At 46.8% G+C, this 20289-nt stretch overlaps 2 protein-coding genes and 1 long non-coding RNA gene across 6 annotated transcripts; 1 reads left to right on the top strand and 2 right to left on the bottom strand.

The window, feature by feature from the left end:
• Positions 1-72: 72 nt before the first annotated feature.
• LOC146543332 (uncharacterized) lies at positions 73-7947 on the bottom strand. Its single transcript, XR_014886555.1, has 4 exons — positions 7570-7947; positions 5487-5590; positions 1226-1367; positions 73-956 (listed from the first exon to the last, which is right to left on the bottom strand). It is a non-coding gene; the product is annotated as an uncharacterized LOC146543332 (long non-coding RNA).
• Positions 7948-10299: 2352 nt separating this feature from the next.
• LOC146543333 (uncharacterized) lies at positions 10300-13872 on the bottom strand. Of its 4 annotated transcripts, XM_085236575.1 has the most exons (6): positions 13413-13870; positions 12035-12115; positions 11218-11288; positions 11075-11096; positions 10627-10902; positions 10300-10529 (listed from the first exon to the last, which is right to left on the bottom strand). In XM_085236575.1, exons 2-6 carry the CDS (start codon positions 12078-12080, stop codon positions 10315-10317), a joined length of 630 nt encoding a protein of 209 aa, XP_085092701.1. In that variant the 5' UTR covers positions 12081-12115; positions 13413-13870; the 3' UTR covers positions 10300-10314. The 4 variants fall into 4 exon arrangements, with proteins under 4 accessions (XP_085092701.1, XP_085092698.1, XP_085092699.1 ...); XM_085236572.1 differs by lacking the exon at positions 11075-11096 and having other exon boundaries at positions 13413-13871; XM_085236573.1 differs by lacking the exons at positions 11075-11096; positions 12035-12115 and having other exon boundaries at positions 13413-13872.
• A 230-nt stretch (positions 13873-14102) lies between these two features.
• On the top strand, positions 14103-20059 carry MSX2 (msh homeobox 2). The gene is made up of 2 exons (XM_031555654.2): positions 14103-14597; positions 17972-20059. Exons 1-2 carry the CDS (start codon positions 14243-14245, stop codon positions 18394-18396), a joined length of 780 nt encoding a protein of 259 aa, XP_031411514.2. The 5' UTR covers positions 14103-14242; the 3' UTR covers positions 18397-20059.
• Positions 20060-20289: the final 230 nt, after the last annotated feature.

Genomic DNA, 20289 nt, shown 5'->3' on the forward strand with positions numbered 1-20289 from the left:
TTCTTTTCTTTTCTTTTCTTTTCTTTTTTCTTTTCTTTTTCTTCCCTTCCCCTCCCTTCCCTTCCCTTCCCTTTTGTGATTACTTAATTCAACTACAGTCCTCCAAATTCCATTTGCAAATATCCAAATATCTCAACATCCAAATAAGCAGCCCTGCAGATTTAAGGTATTTTTGAACTAATTCCAAACTGAATGTTGGGATTTCTCAAACTTCCTCAGAATTAGGAACCCAGAGCACTTTTCAGGGGTGACTCATCTTTGATTTTTTTCAGATTTCTGTGTCAGACAAATAAACTACCCCTGAAAATTCACTGTGGCTCCATCCTTGTTTTATTTTGTGACTGAATCTGTGTCAATCTTTATTTACTGACACATAACAAAGTTTGAAGGACTGAAGTAATAAACTAAATTAGAGTTTTTCTGTCATCAGAGCTGACAGTGGAATAATAAAAGGGCCATATTCAAACCTCAGTCCCGTGCTTTACTCATTTCTCTAATAGCCCAGAGGTTGTTATGCTAGAAAAGGGTGTAATAAGGACGCATTGTCCCAGACATTGTGTTTCCTAACGTTTTGTTAACTGGACACATTTTTGTGGGTTAATAACCTCACTTGTTTTCTGTTGCTTACATTCAATTGCAAAATCAGCTGAGAGGAAAAAAAATTGCAAGGAAAGACAAGAATAAAAGCCAAGAAAACCTTCTGTGGAAGTGTAGGTGTTTGGACATGAGAGCCTTTTGGCAACGTCAGATGTTGCTTTTTCTCTGTATTTTTTTTTTCCCTGGGTGTTTAAAGAAAAGCAATTACCTCTGTGATGACACTTAATATGCCAAAATTCAGCCTCGGGCAGTTTTTTATGGCTGTGTTATAAACTCCAGAAACTCCGGAGCACATTGGATCCACTGAAAGATGTTGCAGTGCAGCAGTGCTGACAGGAAACCTGTGGTTGTGTTGGCATCTGAAAATTATTGAAAAAAAGACAAAAAAGTGAGCAAAAAAAATGAACAAACAAAAAAAAACCCAGTAGTTTAGGGGGGTGGAAATACTGCATCATTGGTGGGGGAAATATAATAAATGAGCTGAGATTCTTTGCCTTTTTGAAGCTTATATTTAAATTTCAGTGCAGATTTTCCCGTGTTGCTGTTTCTTTGAATAGCAAACATGACCTTCTTCAAGGGCATGGAAGAAGAAAGGGGAATGCTGAAATAGTGCCTTGAGTTTGCATACCCTGAGCAGTTGTGGAGTTTATTCCTCTTGCTGTTGTGCTCAGGTTGGGATCAGGGCCTTTATTCTGTGTGCCCCCATCCTCCTTGAGAAGATGTGATCCACCTCAGGGATGGACTCCACCTCAATCTTGGCTGAGAGACCACTGGAAAAATAGAAGTGGTTTTGTCACAAATGTATAGTATCAGAAGTTTTTACATATATTTTTATCTATATATACATACTTGAGATTTAAATGAATTCATTCATGTTACTAACAATTCAAGAAAAGCAAATAAAAGAGCCAAAGTCTGATACAAGGGGGATACTGAGGACTTCTCCTGTGTTCTAGCACCTGCCTCATTCTGGGTTGTAAACCAGAAAAGGGGAATCATTGTGCAAAATTGAGACAAGAAGAGAAATTCCTGGTCATGACCCCGATTTTCCCATGTTTGCTCTCTACAGGTCTTGATCAATATTTTCCCTGGTATTTCAGTAAGTGTAAACTGCCATTCTAAGAACCCACAAGTTGCAACATTAAGTAGTGTTTTCAGATATGCTTATGTTGTTTATTTTAAGGATATGTCTAAATGGATCCTTCTAATTGCTTCATGGAAAAACAAGTTTACTTTATGGTTTGAGGGTGTAAGGCTGGGTATCATATTACTCCTGTATTTGTATAGGAGTGACTATTCAAATGCTTGTGATAAGCTACTGAACCTGAAGAGCTGCAATTAGATGTTTCCAGAAGCTTGTGCCATCCGTCAGCATGAGTGTAAAGACACCACAATGCACTGCTTGGAAATGTTCAGAGATCTTTGTTAGAATAATGGCCCTTTCAACCAGCATCACATTGTCTTTTTTTTCCTTTTCCCCCAAAAAATATTTCAGTGCTTTGATATCACTCTTCACTAAAAGTATTTGGGAAATCGTATTGCATGTTTCACTTTTTTTTTTTTTTTTAAGAAATAAAAAAGAAAAAGAATGTGTGCTTAAACGTTGCGTCTATTCCGTCTCTATAGGGGAACAGATGAAGATAATCTAATTTTAAAAAAAGAACAGACTCAGCCAAGTGATTAACATGGGCACTGACTGATGGTGTTGATAAAAGAAATGCCAAATCCAAAATGAAAGTTTGTTTTCAGCATCTCCAGCATTTAAAAAAGAAAGAAGAAACTCTCCTTCCTCAATGCCTCATCAAGGTGTTCTCCCAGCAGCACAAATGATGGTGCTATTCAAACTTGCAAACGAAATCCAGGGAGATCCTTTCGGCACTTTGGTATAAAGCCATTATGCTGGCGATTAACCCATTAATTTTCAAATGTGTACGCTGTCAAATATGACAAAACAAACGAGAGGAGGATGAAAGCAAAGTTACCAATTACGGTGCTGCACAAAGGAGTACAACCCGAGTGTAAGTGGCAGAGCTTTCTCTTCGCTTGAGGTGAGCGCTGCCCAAGCGGCACCGAGCAATTGGCCGCCTATGATGCAAGTCAAGTGCCACTCCTGCAAACTGTGCACAGAGCTCTGCTGGCTCAAAGCACTCCCGAGTGGCAAAACTGAATCAACCGACTTCAATGGAAGCGTACATTTGACTGGATATTGCATTTCCTTGGACTTCAAATGCAAATTGCAATGAACTGAGACAGATCTAGCTTTGGATGTGGGAAATGTGATTCAAAAGTCGTCCAGTGAAATGGAAGTCAGGGCTCCAGAGCTTAGTTTCTGTTTCAACCACTGATTTATATAAGTAAGCTTAGCCAGTAATCTTTTTATGCTCTTGTCTTTGTGTTAAGCAGCTTCTAATTTAAGTCAGAATAATTTAAGCAGTGATTTGAGATCTCAGCAGATTTGAGATTCTGTTCTGAGCAGCTGCAATAGGTGCGTGTATTACACACGTTATCTTATGCACACTTTAAAAAATGTTTGGGATCAGACCTCAATGGTTTGTTGTTATTGTTTGATAAAGACATAACTCAGCAAATATAAAGACAGTTTGCTTGGAGGTAACCAAGGAAACCTGGGCACATTCATCTTTGAGTCACCAGTTACAGTGAGCACCATAAAGCATTTGCCGAGGGTGAAAAACTATTTACAAAACACCACTCCAGAGATATCACAGATACATTACTTGGGATAGCCAGAGAAAATTTCAGGGCTGAAAAAGCTATCATCTGCCATCTCTCTTTAAAAATAAATATATATAGTGTTTTGAACTTCTACTTGGTGATTTCAGAGCAGTCCGAAAATGTCAGTGGAGCAACAGCAGACCGAAAACTACAAAAATAAATAAATAAAGAACTGGGGAAAAAAATCTTTAAGCTATTGCTAACAACTGCACTCGAGAAAACAGAATTTCAATCTTTTGGTTTTTTCCTCCTTCTTTTTTGTCTCCGTTCCTTTCGCTTGGACTGTGGAAGTGAAAACATTGCTGCTATTTGCATTTCTACTTTTTCATTCTTGGCACAAGAGAATTTGGGAGATGGGGGGAACTTTAATTATGTACGATAATTCTTTTAACTGTAAAGCTTAATATCTCCCTGTTTATACTTTCTTACATTCTTGATTTAAAAAAAATAATAATGAAATAAAAGCTGTTTGTTTGTTTTACAAAATCCAAATTTGGCCTGAACAAGCCCATAGCATAGGCAGTTAATAAAATTACTCAGTATTTATGCTTATCCCTAAAGACTGCACGGAGCAAGCAGGAAAACACACACATGAAGGAGTGTCTGCCTCTGTCAAGCCAACGCTGGATGAGCTCATGTTTCTCCTACCTTTTTATGTTGTTGTTGGAAGACTTTACCTAAAAGAGAGAGAGAGAGAAGGAGAGAAGACAGAAGCTGGAGAGGAAATTCTATTCTTTCCTCATCTCTGTAGGGTTGTGCTGGTGTCATCCCTCTGCCTCCCATGGTGGACAACCTGCATCACTGAAAGGTAGCAGCCAGCTTACAGCTCAACAGAGGGACTCAAATAAACAACAGAAGAGAAAAGTGGGATTGGGTTGGAAGCCTAGGAAGTGACCCTTCTGCCCAACAGATGTTAAGGCAGCCCCTGCAGTGGAAGTCAGAGAATTATAGAATCATTATGGCTGGAAAAGACCTCTAAGATCATCAGGTCCAGCCTCGACCCACCCCCACCATGCCCACTGACCACATCCCTCAGTGCCACATTTCCACAATTCTTGAACACCTCCAGAGACAGTAACCCAACCACCCACTGCACAATCAGTGCCTCTGCATCACCACTCTTTCTGAGGATAAATTTTCCTAATACCTGTCCTGCATGAGCTGGGAAAAGAGGCTGCAAGGAGGGCAGGGTGGAACGAGCAGATGCTTCTACTGGGAGAAAGGCACCAGCAAGGTGAGATGGGAGCTCACATCCCCACTCACACCCAGGCACCGCTCCAGCGTCTGCTGAACTGAGCCCAGGGCTGGAGGCAGCATTTCAAGGCTGTGTGGAGGCAACAGAGGTAAGCAGGGAGACAGCCTGCTCCCTGCCATGGGCTGCTTGGAAGGAATCCTGAATGAGGTTGAAGGCAAAACTGCCCTCCTTCCAGGTGTGGTGCTGCTGCTCCCACCGTCCCATTCCTCCATCTCCCTTTGCTCATCTGCAGACACAGGGCCAGGTTGGGGAGAGGCAGCTGTAATGCTGCAGTGCAGCTCTGCATGCAGGACCATGCTGCAGCCAAGGGAGCAGAACATGCTCAGAGCAGAGAACTGAGCAAGGGACAGTAAATGCCACCTCATGCAAGCATTCTTCCACATGGACATTTACAACCTTCTGCTAACCTGCTTTTCTTCCCATGCCAGGGATGATGCAAAACTGAGAATGGGCACTTTGATTTCTCTAGGAACCCTTTGGCTCAAGCAATGCCTGTAGTGATGTTCTGCATTTGAGGCCAGGCAGCGGTGGGAACAGTGAACGTAAATCGAGAGCACCTCTGCCCTGTGATCTGCTCTGTGCTGTTTGTAGCTGCAGAAGCTGCTTTTCTTGGCATTCAACACCTTGAGACAGAACGCTCTCCATTTTCCAGAGGGGAAATACATCTCCCACAGAACTTGATTTTACACACTGGCTTTGTTGCTAGTGAAGAAAAGCAAAGGAATAATCACCAACGTTAATGTTACACTTTGAATTAAATGTTGCTATGGAGAAAATCTTCTAGTGTTTCCCAGAAGGCATCATCAGCTTCCATATTTATTGGGTTTAATCTGCCTTTTGCATTATTCTCTTTGAGTTCTACCACTCCAATAATAACTCTAATCATAGCATTAGCAGTTACCTCCAAGGTTTCCTGACAGATTTTCCTCTGTTGCTGACTGGTAGCTGTTCACAATCAGAGGTTTTCCCTCTTTTCCCACAATCATGGATATCCTTCATCTTGTCCTGCTTGAAACATGATTTAAAAAAACCTCAAACTCTTACTGAATAAACAAGAATTTGTACAAGTGAATGATGCGTTTACACAGAGAAAAGGTGTACGGTTTAGAGCACAAATGGAAGCACTGATGAGACAGAGAGTACTTCCCCTTTCCGATGTCCTTTACAGTTGCGTAGAGATGATTTGCAAATTTAGCATGAACTGGTCATGCTCCAGTACATCTGGTGGGAATTTTGGGTCATGAGAAGCCTTTGTTAACACAGTAGACCTGGGCTGATTAGGCTGGGTCTGATTAAAATGGAGTTAGGTCACATTGGATGTGGCTTTGTTGGACCCACACCAGTAACACTGGAGAAGCAGCGTTAACATGGTAAGAACTGCCCCAGTGCAGAGCAAGGATGGGGAAAATGTTCTCATTGATGTTGGTTCAAGATTTATCCCTTTGCAGCCTAGAAAACTGTTAATATAATTTTAAGATTATTTTCTTGGCATGCACAGATCTGGTTTTTGCTGTGCTGTGCTCACCCCTCCTCCTCCTCCTGTGTATGGCTCTGGAATCCCAACTGCCGCAGATCCAAGCCTTGCCGAGGCTGTTATCTGCTGTGGCCCAAATGAAAATTCATTGCTCAGATGCTCCTGCATGTTGGAGCTCTGGTTGCTATCTTAGTCTCTGTGTTGTGGTTGAGAACCATCTGGAGTAAATCAAATGAAATAAAACCTCTATTAACTGAACCTTAAATATCCAAAGCTCAGTGTTATCACAGTCAAACACCCTGACACTGCAAAAATGTCTTCACTTGGTACAAAGCTCAGTTTCCTGTGCTTCTTCACCATTGTCACTAATGAAATAGAGACTGAACTGTTTGACTGCATACCCCAAAGTGTTTGGAGCCACAGGGTTATGTAGCACTATTGTGGAGGAAACCCATGCCAAACCACTGGCATGGATCAGGGTCCAGCTGCAAACCAAATCCTTAAAAAATGAGAGCATCTCTGGTCATAGCAGTCTTGGTAGCACCAATTTGCAAGTAAAAATAAAAGCAAAAATAAAAACCCACAAGTGTTGAACAAAATTCTGATTTGATTGGAGGGCAACAGGGATTTTTTGAAGATGAGGAACTATGGGGAGCTGATACCCAAGGAACACTGATACAAATTGGGATTCTATACTCACAAGGAAATATAGAGATTCAATAAAAAGCACACAAAACCCAACTGCTGCATGAGACAAAACCTCATATAACAGACTACAGTGGCCTAATGTCACTGCAAGTGCTCCCTCCCCAAAATCTCTGTTTGCAAGCAGCCACCTCTGGCTAGACAAAAAGATGATTTCTTTTTTTAGATATAGAGATATAAATGAAGTTATTTAAAACATACTCCGTAAGTGAATAGCCAGAAGGATTGGTTATATTGGAAGGAGGATTATTCCCCAAAATGGAATGATGGAAACAGCACAGTCTGGGATATTTCAAGCTAGTTAACATGAGCAGCAATACATGTATGGAATCAGGGAAAGCTGCACTAGCAGGGACTGAAGATTGTAAACTGATTGACTTCATGGTGCTTCTCTGATTTCTCATAGGCTGTGCAAAATAAAGCTGTTAAAAAATGTTGCATGGATTTGATTTCATCACTTGCTAAAAGAAAACAGTTCGGACATCTGTTATATTCTAAAATGTCATTTGGTTTGGTTATTAGAATTTCATTATGTGTGTAAAAAAAAAAATACATATATATATATGTATATATATATACAAATAGAAATTGTTGCCCTCTTTAAGAAGTCTTGGAGTCGATACAGTCTGCAGACGAATTGGGAGCACCTAAATAAATTGTAGGGACATTTCAGGGACCGTGATGACGTTTTCTGCAGAGCTAATATTATTTCGAAATGCAGTCAGAGTAATTATGAACCCCGTGAAAGAACCCTGAATGTAATTAAAGGAAAGCGGGGTGGGGAGGGGGGGGGAAAGTCGGTAACCTTGGAGGGCTGGCAGGAATCCGGAGCGGAATGCGCTCGCACCAGGTCCGCTGCCCATCCTGAGCCGGGAATGCGCCGGACGCGGGCTGGAAGAGCACGGGGAGGTTTTTTAGCACTCCGCAGTCTCTCGTAGGGAACCCCGTGGGTTTGGCAGCACCCGGAGCTGCGCTCCCACCCGGCATTGCGGGAGCGGCTGCGGCGGTGCGGGGGAGCAGAGCGCCCGTCCTGCCCGGAGCATCCCTCGTCCTGCTCCGTCTGCAGAGCTCAGCCTAGCCCGGACAGCCCGCTGCAACCCAGTAGCCTTTATTCTACCGAGGGAAAAAATAAAAAAGGTTCTTAATCGTTTTACATGTCTTTTTTTTTCCTTCCCCCCAAACCCCCCCCCTCCTTTTTTTTTTTTTTTAACTGTTGGAGATTTAAATTTCTTTAAAGAAACGCGTTTTTCTTTTTTTTCTTTTTCTTTTTTTTCTTTTTCTTTTTTTTTTTTTTTTTTCTTTTGTAGAAGAAATCATCCAGGTGATCTCAGAGTCGGGCGCTCTCGTTGTCAGTTTGTAGCAAATGTAAGTCTGTAAATCCAAAGCGATTTATTGATTGGTTTATTATATCAAGCTGGGTAATCAAAAAAGGATGGGGCAACCACGGGAGGCAAAAAGTGCATCACAAAGCTGCCGTAACTCAGCGGACTCAGGATACATTTGGAAAATAAAGACGGGAATCCGTGTGGAAAAAAAAAATAGACAGCAGATAATAATAATTCGAGGCTTCCAGAGAATTTTGGGTATGTCCACACGCTGCGAATGTATGGCAGAAATAGTAGGATTTTTATAGGAGCTCCGTTTGAGCACGGGATAATTCAGCCTTTATTCCTACTCCCATTTCCTTTGTGTTTCCTATATTGGTGGAGGGAAAAGGGATGTGTCTGAAAACTGACAAATAAAAGTAAAATAGGCTTATGTAAATGAGCTCGGCTTCTAGTTTATTTGGGGAGATGGCTGCACTCCGGAAATTTCTGGGAATAATCGGATGTTCGAATCTAAACCAGTGCAGGATCTCTTAGTTTATAACTCTCTACAAATTACTTTCCTCTCTGGGATAAATCTTTTTGATATATTCATAACCCAAACCAGCAGGAAGGTGTGTGCGATAGCTACGATTCCAGGCAGCAAGTTCGATGGAAACTGTTCGAGAACTGAAAAAATAGAGCTCCATTAAAAATAGTAAAAGAAAATAAAAGAAAGAAAAAAGAAGAAAAAAAGAAAAAGGTGGAGAAGAGGGGGAATAAAAGGAAGAAAAAAAACCCACAGAAGTCTTAGACCGTATTTGTTCACACTTCTTCTCATTTTTTAGGAGAAAAAAAGAGAGAGAGAGAAAGAATCCTGGAGGTTCGGGCGCAGCTCCGGCCCCGACGGGGCGGAGGTTGGTCCGGCAGGGCTCACTCCCCTGCACTTGGCTGGGGCAGATCCAAAGGGTTTCGTGCGCTTTATTTTTCGGTCAAGGATTTGGGGCGTCCCTCTAAGACGGCTCTGGCCGGGCTCGGCTCCCAGCAGAGCGGAGCCAGCAGGTGCCCAAGGGTTCTCTCCCCGCTGCCAGATTCTGCTCTCTCGGGAAACGACGGCTGCAGCCGCTTCGAGGGGAGAAGGGTTCGGCCGGGGGCCTCACACACCCCGCATCTCCGCAGTTCTCCTCTTCTTGGCCTCGAGTCACTTCTAAAAACAGAACCTCCGTCCGATCCTCTTTTGATCGCGAGATTTCCGCATGTAAATATAACCTCGCAAACAGAGTTTTTCTCCCCCGAACCTTTCCCGTGTGTTTATTTAAGAAGTTATTACCTCAGGAAAAAAAAAAAAAAAATCGTTTTCAGTCCTTAAGGCAAAGCAGTTAAGTGTTCTGAGAGGGGAGACATCTGATCTCCCCCAGCTATCCCTTGTCTCTTACCAAACAGAAGATAAATATCTGATCGCAGGTAAAATACCTGCGCAGGGAGAGGGAGAAGGAGAGAACAACCCTCGGCGAGTGAGAAAGGAGACGCCGATATTATGCAATAATCATGGTTCATTGTACACTCACTGTCTTAACGAGTGGATGACACCAGTGCGATAAATAGGAACCATTGTCGGGTGACACAGAGGACAATTATAACGCGTGATTGCACTCACTGCCTATTTCCAGAACCGAATATAGCGCAACTTTGCTTCACCGCATCCACCTTCACCGTGCAACAGGAGCCGGTCTCGGTGTGCCGACCAGAGCCCTCTCCGGCCCTGGGATGTGTCGTTCCCCCCCACACCCCCCGTCGGGGTTGGCCAAAGGATGCTCAGGGGAAACACCGCTTGGAAAGCGATCCGGAGCATACAGCTGGGCTCCGCCGTCAGCCCAAAGAGCTTCACGAACAGACCAAAAGACTAGAAAGAAGGATATGAACGGAAGGGTCCGTAACTGAATACGATCCCTCAGAAACTCTGATGTTTAGATTGTTTTAACCCTTTCTAGAGTCTGGAAATGAAGTATTATAAAATCTATTACCGCAATGCCTCCCTCTTGGCCACAAGGTCTCATGTGGAGTAAAGCGCTGAGACAAAAATCTCACCGAATCGGCCACTTTATTACCTCGGCGTACGCCTCGTTTCGGGGTAATACTTAAGCTTGATGCGTGCACTAATTCTATTGACTTGTATAGATTTCTAGTCAAATCGGAAGTCCTTTCTTCCTTTCCTAAAGGGTTTCCACACGCCAGCATCAAGCTGGCTAGTTAATAATAAATAAATAAAGATAGATAAAAATGCTCCCATCTTTAGAAAATGGTTTATTAAACAAATCGATTATAAAATGCCTTTGAAATTGTCCCTCCCGAAGAATAAACCCGCTCCCCTCTGCCCGCGGGCAGCGGATGAAGGACACGGGTTGGTGCTTGACTGAGGCATCACATGGGGCATCATCCGTGTGATGATCCGAATCGTTTCCTTTACACAGATAAGAAGGAGAACTCCTTGGTGAAATAGAACAGCCACCTCCCCCTCCGCCTCCCCGAGCCGCCGACACCGGCTCTCACGGACTAACTGGGCGGCGGCACTTCGTTGTGGGGATGCCGCTCACGGCCCTTCGGAGACACCAGCGAGGATGCTGCGGCGGTGCCTGCCCGTCGCCTCCCTCCGCCCCCGGGCTGGGAGAGGCAAGAGGAGGTGGGCCGGGGGCAGCCTGGAGCCCGGGGGCAGAGGGGGAGGCGGGAGGCGGAGCTGCCCGGGACGGGCCGTCGCTGTTGCTGCCGCTGGAGCCGGTCAAACTGCACAGCCACTTCCCCCAGGAGCTTCCCTTTCATCTCCCCGCTCCTGGCGCCTGCAAAACAGCCTCAGTTTGTCTGCAACGTCTCTCCTCCCCCTGCCCTCCCTCCCTCCCCGTCCCTCTCCAGCTGAGAGCCCCAGGACGGGGCGCGCAGAAGCAGCCTCGACGGACAGAGGCGGGAGGTTGGGGGCGCGGGGGGCTCTAGGGGCATCCTTGGGATCCGTACTCGCTGAGACAGCTTCTGAGGGCTGCCGGGAGATGGGGGATACGCGGGAGTTGGGACAGGGTGACTGCTCCGGAGGCAGCTCCCATGAAGCCCCGACGGCTGTGTCCGGGACCGCCCTCCCCAGGAACGCGGTGGACACTCACGGGACAGCCCTCGGAACCTCGGTTCCCCGGCACGGGTGAAATCCCTGCTGATCTGAGGTCGCTCTGAAGTCCTGGATCGGGGAAAAGACTTAATTAATTGTCATCGAACCTCTGTGTTTTCGAGGCTGCCGACCCGGCATTCAGTATCGCGTGGGGTTTCTTTCTCCTGTGTTTAACTGATCGGAGGATGAGGGAGGGGAGGGGTGAGGGAGGAGAGAAACTTCCAAGTTCAGACTTTAAACGGAAAAGTTTCTGAGCTCAGTATAGGTTGACGCTGAAGGAAGGCAAACGCCATAAGCAAGACCTGCCACACTGTAGTACCAAACGCCCCTGTGGCACCCCAAGGCCAACCAAACCAGACTGGCAGAGCTGACTTCTGTCCCATGCTTCTCGACGCCGGGAGAAGTTTGCCCCTCTGTTCCCCTCCTTCTTCCACCTTTTTGAAAGATGACAGCTCAGAGAGGGCTCTCAAACTCCATGGGGACAATGTCCAGGCCACAGCCATACAGCACGGGAGCTGCACCCATGGGATATGAGCCCCAGCTCGGTGTCACCATGACCTGCCCTCCTGCGAGCTCTCCTTCCCCAGGCGCCCTTCCAGCAGGCATTGACTTTGGGAGCTTGGTATAATTATCAGTAGCATTTTCAGCAGTCCCACAATGGCTTTCTGAGGACGGTGCATTGTTCTTGACACACACGCATTGTTCCTGCGTGTCTATCAATTCTCATTTACTTGTCACGGTGCAGGAAGCATGGAGAAGGGAAAGGAAGGTGGGGGGTGGAGGGGTGCTGAAAGAGGAAAGAGGGACAGACTCACCCCGCAGCAAGAGAGCTTGCAGAGCCAGGGCACTGCAGTCCCGCATCTCTCTGTGAGTACCTCCCAGCAAAGAGAGACTTTCTGGGGAAGGAGATGAGAGAAAATGGGGTTAAGAAGAGGAGTGAATGAGGAATCAGCTTGTGGGAGCAACTGTTACTTTCAATCTCAGAGAAAAGCCCAAATCGGGGCTGCGTTGCCTAAAATACAACCTGACTCAGTCTGGTTAGCTGGTGTAGTGAAAGGCATCACATCTCTTTGCATATCACCCCTGGCTTTAATCCTTGTCCCATCGAGGTCTGCAGTAACACTGCTAGCAATAAATAACGAGTGTGCAAACCCTACTATTAGTCGCACTGAAGAGTGGGGTTTTGTAACACGGCTCCTCGTACACAACCCCCACACTCCTTCCCACGCCACAATTGCCTGATCCGGTCCCAGTTTGTTGTGCATGACACCTGGAGAGGTGCTGTCAGAGCTGGATGAAGAGAGCTGCGAGGGGTCAAGAGGATCCCTGGGCCCAGCACAGCACACTCATTACATTCTCTCCTTCTGGGTGCTCCCTGGCCTGGCCTGGGTGGAGGAGCGTGGGCAGAAGAAAATTCCAACCGGCCCAGTTCTCCTCCCCAAAATCAGCTCCCTAACGGCCCTCAGGGAAAAGTCATAAATGCCCTACAGAGAGAGCAGGACGTTGTGATTTGTGTTAGTGGGGCTGGGGATGTCCCGGACCGGCAGAAAGATTGGGAATCTCAAGTGAGAACAAGGTTCGCTGGTGGAATCCTGGTCGGTTTATGCAGGACATAAACCAAAACGGTGCAGCAGCACAGATCTGAAGCCCACACGGACCGAATCTGCAACCATGTCTGAATCTCCCCTGGAGTCGGGGCACAGAGCGCAGAGCGGAGTGCACAGCCCCACACATGAGAAGATGCATTGCCACCTCCCCAACACACTTTGTTATGCTTTTGTTTTGCTTTGGTGTTGGGTTTTTTTAGAGCTTCGTTTATAAGTAACACAAAAGCAGCTCCCAAACTGCGTTTCCTGGACATTTTAAAAAAACAAAAAGATAAAAGAAAAGGAACAACAGAGAAAGTTGCAGGCACAGGATGAAATAACGCCCGGTGTAAGATTAAAATAATTATGAAAAGAATAATACGCATTTGCTTTTATCCGCGTGGTAATTAGAAACGCTTTTAAAAGGATGCTCTTTAGTCATACCGCTGGTAGGAAGTCAAAAAGTGAGAGAAATGCTTTCACAGTGCTAGTTTGATATACCTCTTAATTAAGGACTGCGTGCTCCTAATTTATTAAAGTTCATCTATTCATCACGTGTGTAATTGACGCTGGAAAAAATAATAATAATAATAATTACAGATCTAACCTCTGCAGAGTGTTTTCTGCCCAACTCGGGTCCCGCTGCCGAAGAAACACAACCGAAACCCTTTTGCGGATGAAAAATGCGCCGAGTGGGCTCTCCGCGAGGGTGCTGCACTGAGTGAGGGATCGGCACCCCGCCGCCCCCACCTCTCCTTCCCCCCCAGTGTGACCCCGGAGAAATTCCCCGTTCCGGGAGGGCGGCGAGACCCTACGGGGCGGGGGTTGGGGGGAGTAGAGGGGGGGGTGCGGCCGAGGGACAGAGGGGACCGGGAGGGGCCGGGCCGGCGGCGAGAGGAGGCAGTGCTGCGATCTTCTAAAGTTTCCTCTTCGCCTAATCATCAGCCTTAATTACCGCGGCGGCTCTTTTCTTGCTTCGGTATGATTATAGCCCTGGACGGCTCCTTAATGGCACGGCTCCGCTCGCTGCCCGTGTCATTAACTCGTAATTCATTTTAGAGGGGACCGGGGTGGGAGGGGGGGGGGGAAGGGGGAACACCCCAAACAAAATAAGCCTCGAAAAAATAGAAAGAAAGAAAGAAAGAAAGAAAGAAAGAAAGGCAGGGGGGGGGGGAAAAATAGTGTGTGCCCTCCCTCCCGCTTCCGAGCCAATGACATGAGTCACCCCGCGACGTCAGGCAGCAGCGGCGGCTCTGATTGGTCCGTGGGGCGTTTACTCCACTTCCCAAAGGAGGAAAGAGCCGGGGAGCCCCCAGAGGGGGGAAAAGAGGGGGGCGGCTCCGCAGCGCCTCACTCGCGCAGTCCCCGCGCAGGGCCGGGCAGAGGCGCAGCGCAGCTCCCCGGGCGGCCCCGCTCCAGCCCCGCTCCGCACTCGCGATGGCTTCTCCTTCCAAAGCGAAGGAGGTTTTCTCCTCCGACGAGGAGGGCCCGGCGGCCGGCGCCGAGGAGCACCACAAAGTCAAGGTGTCCAGCTTGCCGTTCAGCGTGGAAGCCCTCATGTCCGACAAGAAACCTCCCAAAGAGCTGCCGCTGGCCGCGGCGGGGGGCAGCGCCGACGGGGCGACCGTGGGTACCTCTAGGAACCTGCTGCTGCCGGGCCACGGCTCCCGGGACGCGCACAGCCCTCCCGGGGCTCTTACAAAAACCTTCGACACCGCTTCGGTCAAATCGGAGAATTCGGAGGACGGCACGTCCTGGATCCAGGAGGCCGGGAGATACTCCCCTCCGCCAAGTGAGTGGCCGGGGAGCGGCGGGGCGGCGGAGGGCAGCGCGGGGCCGGGGAGAGCAGAGAGGAGGCACCGCTCCGAGCCCGGGTGACTGCGAGCCCCGGGCACGGGATGCTCAGGGCACGTTGGATAGCCGCATTTATACATATACTCAGATATGTGCGTGTGTGTGTTCACAGTTACGCCTGTTTAGTTTTTGCATGTTGCCTGTGTGTTTACACCTTTACCTGTGTATAGAAATATCCAATGCTTTTAAGCCGTACAATGATTAGGAGCTCCCTTTCCCTATGTACAGCTTACCAACTGCCAGTTAATACCTTTATGTTACCGCGTTACACTGGGGAGTGGAATTTCTCCTTCTCACAAAGCGACCTCCTTGCTCTTTCTAACTTTGTGCACTGTCTGTGCGCTCTGTCCCACCGATGTTCTTCCCTCTCTCTCTCTGCATGCAGGCTGTCAAAGTCCCGAGCTGGGCCTAACCTCGTTCCCATTCCACCCCCCTCCCCCCTCCCCATCCAAGCTCTCCCCATTGCCTCGGGGACTCCCAGTGACAGCTGACAGGTCACTTTTTAAACCTCTTTGCTGTCCGATCCGCGCTCCTCTGCTGAACTATTTCGGTGAGATCCCCTCCGTCCACCTTTTTTCTCTTAAATTTTAATTGCTTTAAAAATAATAGCAATAATCTCCTCGCCAAAACTAGCATCACGAAAGGGTGAAAAACGTATCCCGGCAGTGCCAGACTCTGCCTTCCTATTGCCATGAGCCTTTGTGGGCAGACACCTGTATTAGCAGATCGAGCTGTGCCGACTCGTGCGGTGTAAACCAAATCCTCTGCTTTCTTAAAGTGAATGATTTCACCAAACTGAACAGCTTGGTTAGAGCAAATTCATGGAGAATTTGCTACCATAACTTATCATTGCAAGGAAGTTTAGTGCTATTACTCCTCTGTTTTGGGGAGAGTCGCTTTGGTTTGGCTTTCGGCCACTTCGTTTACTTTGCCATTACCCCGAATTGATTTGATTTCTAACTTGCTGAGATGGATGGGAGGAGAACAGGCCACCCCTGTCAGTGCTCTGTGGCTCTGGGTTGTGATTTTCACGTACTCTCAAGTCCTCTGGAAACGTGTGAAAAGATGTGGGTGCCTCGGCTCAACCCCCCTCCTCTAACAAGGCCAGGCCTCATCTCTCAGTTACTGTTCTTCTACTTCGAAATTCCACCTCTTTCTCTATTCAAATCGGCAGTTTTCGGGATCTGGAAAATACCCTTGTAAAGAACTTCAGTGTGTAGAATGTCCAGTGATTTCCAGGGGAATTTGAGGCAACAACGACCGGGGATGGGATCGGCAGCTCGGGAAGGTCCTTCAGCCTCGGTCCTCTTCCTCACTGCCCGCTCCGGCTCTCGGCCCCGTCGGAGCTGCCGGGACAATGCGGGACATGAGCGGTGCTCCCATCCCGTCTGTCCGCTGAGCGCTTTGACGTCGGGACTATTAAAGCTGCGAGGGGAAGAGCTGCAATGTTAGATTGTGAGCAGAACGTAGAGGAAAGCAGGTGATGGTTTTTGTCCGCCGTTGGCCAGAAAACGGACGATAAACGGGAGAGAAATAAATAAATACAAAGCGAAACAAATGACAGCAGCGAGCGCTGTAGGATGGGCACGGGGTAATCATCATTGCAGGCTCCGCCGAGGCGACCTCCGGGCTTCTTATCGGAGTTTGGCAGTCATCTGCGGGGCGGTAGGAGAAAAAGCTGTGAGCGTTTGGGTGTATTCCGAGAGAAATATTTCTCTGGGATTTAGTTTAAAAGCGCCTTACGGCACTTTGCCGAGCGCAGCCCCAGTCGGGACGGGCCGGGGGAGCTGACAGCCGGGAAAGGCGCTGCGGCAGCGGCCGTCCGTGTAAACCTCATCCCTACGGACAGAGCTTCGGCTCCGAGTCTTTGCAGATCTTCGAGATAAGGAATCGGTCTCGTTTTGAAAAAGGAGAGTGGAACGGCGGGGTAACCAGTAACGAATTAGGGAAGTTTTAGCAGTGCGCCCGTTTGTAGCTTCATTATTAAAACGGTCCCGTGTGATCGTAAGGCGGCGTTTGGCAACTTGTTTTCCAAGAAGGATTTATTTGCTGTGTTCAGTATCTGGAAGAAGTGTAGGAAGATGCATTTCGCTACATATATATTTTTTATTAATCTGTTTTCTCTCTCCCCATTCTGAACACTCTCCTCGTGAGATTTATTTTATTTTATTTTATTTTATTTTTTTGCTTGCAAGTTATGCGCTGAAACAGCATCGTGGTCTGATGCTGAAATGAAAAAGAAAAATGAAAAGGGTTCAGAAAATATGCAGTGAAAGCAATGGCAACTGTGTGAACCAGGCACTACAGCACATATGAAATTTTTGCTGGTGCTTAAGTGCTGACAGTGCATCATTTTCTGTATTAAACTGGAGTTTGTGGTTTCTTGTGGGTTCTGAGAGTGATTTGGAACACAGTCAAATTGCAGAGCTCTTCACACCAGGGTTACACGTCTTACTCATTTTTTAGAATTATGAGTGAGATGTAAAATGAATTGAAAGACAGCTCAGCAATGTGCCAACTCGGGAACAAGTGCCCAGCCTGGCTGGGGTTATAAGGAAAGCACAAAATGTACCAGATTTCCTGATTTGTATTGGCTACAGATGCTGCTGTTGTGTGAGGCAAATACAGCAAATGTCACAAGAACGAGCACTGAATGAGAAGTGTGGCATTTTCTTCTTGTATGATATTTTCTGAAGAAAACAGAAAATACGTCTTGAGGGGAAAAAAAGTTAAGTAGAAGGGAAATCTATTCTTGATTTCAATGAGAGAAGAAATTGGAATAATAATGTTCGGTTATCTGAAGCACAACAATTATCAGACTCTGTTCTTCAGCTGTCAGGTTGAGCTCCGGCAGGGCTGATGTGTTGCTCTTGGCAAAATCCTGGTGCAGGCTTCTCTCACACCATGGTGCTTTTGTGAATCTCCTGCTTTCACCTGTATGTTTGTCCTGTGCTGTGCTGGGGTTAGTCCTGCAGTTCTGCTGCTACTAAGACGGCTATTTTGTGCAGACCTCTCTGATCCTAAAGTGATCTACTGCGTATCTCTAAATCCTTCACACTCTGTTTGCCTACAAGCTAACTCTTTAGAATCAAGGAGCCAAAATTTCAAGACATCTGCTGAAGTACTGCAGTATAAGTTGGTCTAGCAAGAGATTTGCAGTGACATTTGTGAAAGATCCCCTGTTCTGAGGGTGTCACCTGATGGGACATCCTCTGGCACAGTTCCTCCCTGAGCCATCTCAAGCACCACGTGTCTGTGCAGAGCACCCAGGTCTCCCCGCTTTGTGATAACTGGCCTTTCCCTTCCTTGCAGGACACCTGAGCCCTACAGCCTGCACCCTGAGGAAGCACAAGACGAATCGGAAGCCCCGCACCCCATTCACCACTTCCCAGCTGCTGGCCCTGGAGCGCAAGTTCCGCCAGAAGCAGTACCTGTCCATCGCCGAGCGAGCCGAATTCTCCAGCTCCCTCAACCTCACAGAGACCCAAGTCAAAATCTGGTTCCAAAATCGGAGGGCCAAGGCCAAGAGACTGCAGGAGGCTGAGCTAGAGAAGCTCAAAATGGCAGCGAAACCCATGTTGCCGTCGGGGTTCAGCCTCCCTTTCCCCATCAACTCCCCCATCCAGGCCGCCTCACTGTACGGAACATCCTACCCTTTTCACAGACCTGTGCTTCCTATCCCGCCCGTTGGACTCTATGCTACTCCTGTCGGATATAGCATGTACCACTTATCCTAAGAAGATCAGAAAGGCACAGTGACAGCGAGACAGACTTGCTGGTGGATCTCATCCAGCCCCAAGAATGCAGTACCCAACCGGTGCTGGCCGTTCTTTCTGCACGCTTCTATCTGCCATCCCGAGTTCGTGTTAGCAAAGCAAGGCATCCTGTATGCAACAGGCTGGGTGTCTTCTGAGAGCGCTCTGAGCGCTCACAGTCTGATCCTCAAAGTGTTTTAAAAAAAAAAAAAAAAAGTAAAAATGATAAAAAAAAAAGAAATTGAGCAATTGTAGGGTTTTTATACGGTGCATGTAAAATTAGCGTAAGAAGGAACGGGTGAAAAAAACAAGCTTGCCTTACAGAGGCAGAGATCTCCCAACAGCTTCCTGATGGGGCCCAAGCTGTGTTCAAAGTAAAAGGGTACGTACCCTAAATACACACTCTCAAGTGTCATCATTTAATATAGGGGCAAGGGGAGGGAAATAAAAAGCTATAATCAAGGTGGGTTGGGGGGTTTTGTTTTCTTCTGTTGCTGTCGTTTAAAGAAAGCAGAGCCCTTAGATACAGACACAGTGTAAATAGAAACTAGAACCAGTAGAGTCCGAGTGAAGTTCAGAGCCAGCAAGTTCCTGCATTTCTAAGAGTGAGGAAAGCTTTTCACATCCCACACCTCCGCAGATCTTTTGCAACAAGATGAGGGCCCCTAAATGCGTAGAGTAAAGCAAGGGCTTTACCCACCAGTGGCTCTTGTAATGCCTTTATGTGTGTAAATCGCTTCAGCGTTTTTAAAGCACTGTGAGGAGAGAAGAGGTGCAAGGCAGGCTGCTCTTTATCTCTTCCGATTGGCGTGCATAGAGTTTTGTTTTTTTCTTACAGCCAGGTAATCTTGGCTCTGCAATGCTTCTTGAAAACCAGGAGGGAGGGAAGTTTCTGGGGAAAGAAGATGTGGGTTGTTTCCAGTGGTGGTGAGCATGGGTTGTCGAACTCTTCTGCGGAGATGTTTGGGGTTTTTTATTAGTATCTGCAACAGTCTGTATTAAATAGAAGAATCCCTCGAGTCTTCCTCTCCTCCCCTTGCCAAGGATGCCAACTGAAGTGACTCATGCTTCAAGCCCTTCTAAAGAGAGGTCCAGGTATCAAAACCAGACAATGCTACTGTGGGATGGTGGGGTGCCAAGAGACTGTGTAAGCTCTCTGTCCCCATGGGAGCTTCCCAAGTGCTGGCAGTGTCATCGTCCCCGGTCTTCTCCTTGTAACTATTGTATTATGTGTATTACTCTTGCTAAACTTTGTGAGAAAATTACTCTGAAGGTTGTGGAGCACTGAAGGCAGAGCTTCTCCTGGATTTATTTTCTTAGTATGTTGATAAGAAACCCTCCTCTGCCCCACTTCCCCTCCCAAAAAATAGGAAAAAAGGAAAAAAAAAAAAAAAAAAAAAAGGCCTAAAATTTTTAAACAGCCACAAAGTTTTACTGTTCTTGGTTTGTTTTGACCCAGGCACTCTCACTGCCCGGGACCCACTGTAGATGAATTTCCCATCTCCCTTCCCTTTACCCCCAACCTTTCATTATAGGAAAGTCCCTTTGAAAGGGATACCTTGTACAATTTTATATATTTTATTGAAGATTTATTATTTCTTATCTCTTATTTCGAATTAAATTAAAAAAGAAAAAACAAGTTTAATTACGTGTGGGTCTGTGAGTGTTTGGAGTTCTTTAAAAGGTAACGTCTCTCCGTGTGTGTTTTGCACTGCTGGGTCAAGTTCAAAGGAATGTTTAGGTTGCCTTTGTGATTATTTCCCCTTCTGAATCTGAAGTGAAGCCAAATTTGCTGCACATGAAGGTGAATTGCAAGTCAACAATTCAAAGTCGAGAGCCAAACCTTTTATGAGGTTTCCTTGTTTTTAACAACCC

Source organism: Meleagris gallopavo, chromosome 15 (assembly GCF_905368555.1).
Source record: "Meleagris gallopavo chromosome 15, MGAL_WU_HG_1.1, whole genome shotgun sequence".
In the NCBI taxonomy this organism is placed as follows: Eukaryota; Metazoa; Chordata; class Aves; order Galliformes; family Phasianidae; genus Meleagris; species Meleagris gallopavo.